Below are 6,000 nucleotides of genomic sequence, written 5' to 3' on the forward strand. Positions count from 1 at the left end.
CCAGAGTATAAGCCTAGGGTGGGAAATACATACCCCCCCATCATCATCATCCCGCCCTCCTCTGTCATCATCCCGACTCCCACTGTCATCATCCAGACCCTCCCCCCCTCATCCCTTCTGTCATCATCCAGACCCCCCTCATACCCCCCTGTCATCATCCAGACCCTCCTCTCTTGTTCTCTACTCACCTCCCCAGTTGCAGCTCTGTTGGTCCTTCCCTAGCAGCCGTCCAACGTCGCTGCAGGGACCGTCCGACTTTCAGTGGGGAGGGTGAGCCGGTTCGGGTCATCCATGTTGACTGAGAGGCCCCCTTCTCCGCTGCGGGCTGGCCCCGGACTAGTGGCGCTGCATTGACGCTACCGCGTAGGGACGCCCCTGACGTCACGGACATCTGCTGCGCACAGACGTCCATGCACGGCAGCGTCAATGCAGCATCACTAGTCCAGGGCCGGCTCACTCTCCCCATTGGAAGTCGGATGGTCCCTGCAGTATAGATGGGCGGCCCGGCCCATCCCCTCTCCACCCCCACCGGTATGCCTGCGATTTTTTTTTTCCCCCATCACTCGAGTATAAGCCAAGGGGGACGTTTTCGGCACGAAAAATGGTGGTGAAAAACTCGGCTTATACTAGAGTATATACGGTATTTGAATTTTCCTGCCTAAATTATTCAGAAATTTTAATCTTACATTTTGGTGTGCAATGAGAAAAAGTGATGTCGAAATGAAACCTAACTTATGGTATTTTGAAAGCAACACACGTGAGTTACGACAATGTGTGGTGAGGGGAAAAAAGAAAGATATGATTTAATATTTACTGAAATTACACAGGTTTTTTTATTACCTCCCCCAGAGTTCTAAGAAGGGAACCAGAATTGTAATTTTATTTAAAAAAATACAACTATTTACTAACAAAGGCAAGTCAGGAGAGCTGTCAGTTCTTCTTTATGGTGTTTTATAGCTTTTACATATTTTTTTGTATAGGAACACCTTAAGGACCAGGTCAATTTTCGTTTTTGCCCTTTTGTTTTTTCCTTCTCCTGTTCTAAAAACCATAACTCTTTCAATTTTGCACCTACAGACCCATATAGAGGCTTGTTTTTTGCATCACGAATTGTACTTTGTAATGACATATAACTTATTTAATCACAAAATCTGCGGCGAAACAAAAAATTATTTGTGGGGTGAAATAAAAAAAAAGCCATTTTGTAACCTGGGGGCTTCTGTTTTCTACGCAGTGCATTTCTTTGATAAAAATGACACCTTATCATTTATTTTGTAGGTCCATACGATTAAAAAGATACCCAATTTATATAGGTTTTATTTTATTTTACTACTACTTTTATTTTACTACTAAACATTTTAACTACATGCACCAAAATTAGTATGCTGAAAATCATCCTCTTCTGACTCCTATAACTTTATTTTTCCGCATACGGTTTTATATGAGGGCTAATTTCTTGCACTGTTGTCTGTAGTTCTTATTGGTACAATTTAAATATTATTTTTTTTTTATGGGACTTTTCGATCACTTTTTATAATTTTTTTTTATAGTTTAAAGTGACCAAAAATGTGGACTTTTTTTAATGTGTGTTTTTCTTATGTGTACACAATCGACCGTTCAATTTAACTAACATATTTTAATAGTTCAGACATTTTATGCACGCGGCGATACAACAAATGTTAAATTTTTATTTATTTTTCCGATTTCGCCGCGGATGTCCCGATCAGCTCTGCTGAGCTACCGGCAACATTAAATCTCGCATTTAGACGCCTCCAGCAACTTTGATTGCGACATCTAAAGGGTTGATGCTGGGCTTTGGCCGATTGGCGTTGTCCGGCATTAACCTGATTAGCCAGCTGATATCAACTGGGACCCACCGGGTATGAAGCGTGTGCAGCTTGTGAGCACGCTTCAAACTGCGGTAACTGGACCAGAGCGTAAATTGGTCCTTAAGAAGGTGAACATATAATTTACACACAAATACTTTGATTATCAATTAAACACTTTTAATTCAAGAAATTTATTCTTGGGCTATGTTCACACAAGCGAAATTCTGCTGGAATATTCAGCACAGAAATTCCACTGCAGCAGAGTCCCATTGATTTCAATGGGCTTCTGTTGCATTGTGCACATGGTGGAATTTCCAATTCCGGCATGCGCAGAAACATTGATCTTGAATTCTGCGGAATATACTTGGAGATGCATTGCTGTCTACGGAGACGGCGCAATTCCATGCGGTCCTAATGCCACAGAATCGGGTAAATGTGCGGAATATCTGCCCTTAATTTCTGGCAGACATTCCACACATTTTTGGCTGTGTGAACATGGCCTTAGGCTATGTTCACACAACAGAATTTCTGCTATTCCGCTTAAATTGCGCACATAAAAAAAAAAGACCCTTAGAGTCTCATTAACTTCAATAGGGCTCTAAACGGTTTTATAATTTTGCGGAATGTGGAATTTCTGTGGCGGAACGTTCGTGGAAACATTGATGTGTGAATGGGAAAGTGATAGTTAATTGAAGTTAATGTGCAGGAAATTTTGCAGAATTCTGTCTGTGTAAACTTAGGGTATATTCACACATGGTAAATTGAGGAGTTAAGTGTCATGCTGATTTGCCAAAGGAATCCTAATCAAATCCGCTGGAGGGGAATTTCAAAGTGAGCTTTAATGATTTCACACCGAATCAGTGTTAAGAATTGACTTGTTACTTCTTGAAGCGGAATTCTAATCTATGTCAAAAAAATTCAGTGTAGAAAAATACCTTGCCTGCCCATGGTCGTGGCTTTAATCTGGATTTAATCTGGATTTTGAAGCAACGTAACGTGTGTATTTACATATGTATGTATCCCTAACCTACCTCATTATGCGAGGGTGGAGTTTTTCTCTGATGTACTATGTAAGTCTATGGGACTTGGTACATCTCCTGATTGCGTTACTTTCGGGCTGCAGAGATTGTCCGGGACTTTTACACAACCTGCTGATAGCAGAGAGGTGCAGAGAATAGTTTGTACAGTGGACGGGATATGAGGACGAGTGTGGCATTGTTGCTTTTCCTCTCCCACAAGGTTTAGGTAGGAAGACCAGGCAAAACAGGGTACTCTGCTGGTAGATGAATAATAGATCCCCAGGAATTGTTTCTTTATGGGGAATGCCAGTATTCTGAAACAGATATGTCATGAATGGTGACAGCTCCTCTTTAAACAGAATAACCCATGTTCTATAAACAGCAGTTCAGTGTATTTCTATATACAGCGATTGTAATGCAGTTTCAGCATTTTCCTCAGTGTGTAGCATTGCTCTTGGTAATAAAGCTGTGGAAATATAACTGCAGTTAGCAGAAAATTCTGCTGAGCTGTGACGGGTTATTGGTATAAAATATTGGTCACTCAATGTGTTTGAACTGCTCCCATTATAGGTCTATTACTTCTTTTTCATTGCTTGCCATTACTTGCTCTCTTGGATTCTATAGTCTTTTGTCCAATAAGACCTTCAATAAAGTGTAGCCGGGGTAATAGGCTGAAATGAATCTCTATTTTTCACTTTGGTTTAGATGCCTTATATATACAGTTTATACTCTGTAAAATGATTATATTCTTGTCGTAGGAAGTTTTTCTTTGAAATTAACTGTATAAAATGTAAGGTCTGATCTGACTTCTATAATGGTTTCTTAATAAATCTAAGAAGTTAATGAAGTGGCATTTTGTTATCTTGTAGGTAAGAAAAGTAAACCTAAACCCAAGGCGCCTTCAAATGTGAATGACATTGCTTCACTCTTGTCTGAAATGAGTTTAACCCCACCTGTGGAGACAAATGCATCATCGCCAGAACCTGAAACCACCACTTGTCTTGAAGGCAGTGATCAGTCCAATGATCTGTGTGGTACTGCGCAACCTTCATCACCTTTGTTCACACCCCTATGTATTGAAGATGACATCGACAGACCTGAGGGGCAATGTTATTCTGCAGCACCGGGTAATAAACCAGAGTCTTCTGTGGCTTCTCCTAATGCTTCATCTGTGGTTGCAGATCTACATCTGAGTAGCATTGATTGGGAAGCCACCTCCTTTAGCATGTCCCCTCAAGCCGAATCTCGTACAGGTGGTAGTCAGATAACCATTGGAGAACCTGTTAAGCCAACCTACAATATCAACAATCCAATCCAAGAAGTTGCTGGAACAACTAAGAGTTTGGAAGCTAAATCTGAACCACCTGTCTTTGCATTATCTGACTCTCCTTGCATTACACACCTACAAAAGCTGCCTTTAAGAGAGAGGATACTTTTAAAGAATGCTGGCAAGCATGCCACCGCCGAACCAGTTATCATTGAGAAACCCCAACCTTTAAAGCCCATACCCCAATGCCTCAGTATGAGGGACGTTGCAAAGTCTGGTAACAACCATAATGGAAATTATAAGGAGAACCTTCAAAAACATGAACAAACCAAGTCAATAAAAGAACAAAGTTCTCAAAAGAGTGAAAAGCAAATTAATGCAACCAGGAAGCCTGACCTGAACTGTCGGGCACCTGAACGTCCCACCACAAAAACATTTACTTTTGTCAAGAAGATTCCTTTAGTTCCAGTAAAATCTGTGTCAGATGGAAACATTGCCAGCAAAATGGCACCAGAGTCATCCATAAAAGTGACCCAAAAGAAAAGTGTCTGCCTCAAGGTGGCCTCTTCTAGTGAGGATGAAGAGGAACAAGGAAGGGGTGGTAAACCTAAACATTTCTTCAAGAAAGAATGTTCAAAATCAGATATGCCCACAAACAAAATGGCTCCCGTCAGACCAGTAACTAACAAGCAGCCATATACGTTTACTATTCCCAGTACAGATGATGTATTAGACAACTTGTTTTTCCAAAGCCCAGAAGCCAAGGTCTTACCTGCCACGTCTCCAGTTAATTTGAGTGATGATGAAGACGACTCTATAATATCTGTGGACAGTCCTTTACCACTGTCCGAAAGACTAAAACTCAGACTGTTACAGAGCAGCTGATGTTTGTTTTTTTCCTCTTCCTTTTACCTTTTATGCCTTGACTATATGTGTCCACTGTTTTATACACAGAACTTTTCAAAGTTAAAATCTACACAAAATGTAGAGTAAAAGATGTAGATATTTTTTATTATTTTCTGATCTTTTTTTCTGTTCACATATATGACTTTGTTAAAATCCTGGTAAGTGGTCTTGGGAACAGTCAGCAGTGTATCTCCATTTTGCTGTCTGATATATAAAGGCCCCCATATACACTAGAAAAGTTGGCTGTACCAAATCTTAGTTTGACCATGTAACATATATGTGGGCCTCCTAAGGGCCCGTTCACAATGAGGAATTTACTCGAGTAATTCCTTGTGAATTCTCCGGTTGAAAAAATAATCTCTCCTTCCCATAGACATTAATGTATTTTTCTCTCTCATTCACACTGTGGAAATTCCGCTCACGGAGTTCTGCGGCGGAATTCCTCTACGCTTGAAGAAAGAGCATGTTCATTCTTCAAGCAGAATCCACAAGCAGAATCCCATAGAACTCCTATATTTCCTACATCTCTTATATTCGTCAATTCCGTGCAGAAAAAAAACCCGGAAATTCCAGAGCGGAATTTTTAAGCGAGAATTCCTTGCCAATTACTCAGTGTGAACGGGGCCCAACTCTACCCCCACCATTGATTTCTGGAGAGAGACGGATCTGACACTTTTTATTCCATTTGCACAAATATTTTTTTTTTATTTTTTTAAGATATAAGCTGCAGCCTCTTTCTATTAAAGGGGTACTCTGGTCAGAAAACTTTATTTTTTATGAACTGGTGCCAGAAAGTTAAACAGATTTGTAAATGAGTTCTAGTAAAAATGTTTACCCTTCCAGTACTTTTTATCAGCTGTATGCAACAGAGGAAATTTATTTTTCTTTTTTAATTTCTTTTTTGTCTTGTCCACAGTGCTCTCTGCTGACACCTCTGTCCGTGTCAGGAACTGTCCAGAGCAGCATAGTTTTGCTATGT

The 6,000-nt window shown here is 40.4% G+C and overlaps 1 protein-coding gene across 3 annotated transcripts in view; it reads left to right on the top strand.

Moving 5' to 3' along the window:
- The window catches only part of GEN1 (GEN1 Holliday junction 5' flap endonuclease), a 91,836-nt gene extending 86,116 nt beyond the window's left edge, over nucleotides 1-5,720 (top strand). For all 3 annotated transcript variants that reach the window (XM_056564248.1, XM_056564249.1, XM_056564250.1), the window contains one exon: nucleotides 3,718-5,720. In XM_056564248.1, the coding sequence (XP_056420223.1) occupies nucleotides 3,718-5,000 (1,283 nt within the window). In that variant the 3' untranslated portion in view covers nucleotides 5,001-5,720. The remainder of the gene's footprint in view (nucleotides 1-3,717) is intronic.
- The last annotated feature ends 280 nt before the right edge of the window (nucleotides 5,721-6,000 follow it).

The sequence above is a fragment of the Hyla sarda genome, chromosome 3, assembly GCF_029499605.1.
Source record: "Hyla sarda isolate aHylSar1 chromosome 3, aHylSar1.hap1, whole genome shotgun sequence".
Taxonomy (NCBI): Eukaryota; Metazoa; Chordata; class Amphibia; order Anura; family Hylidae; genus Hyla; species Hyla sarda.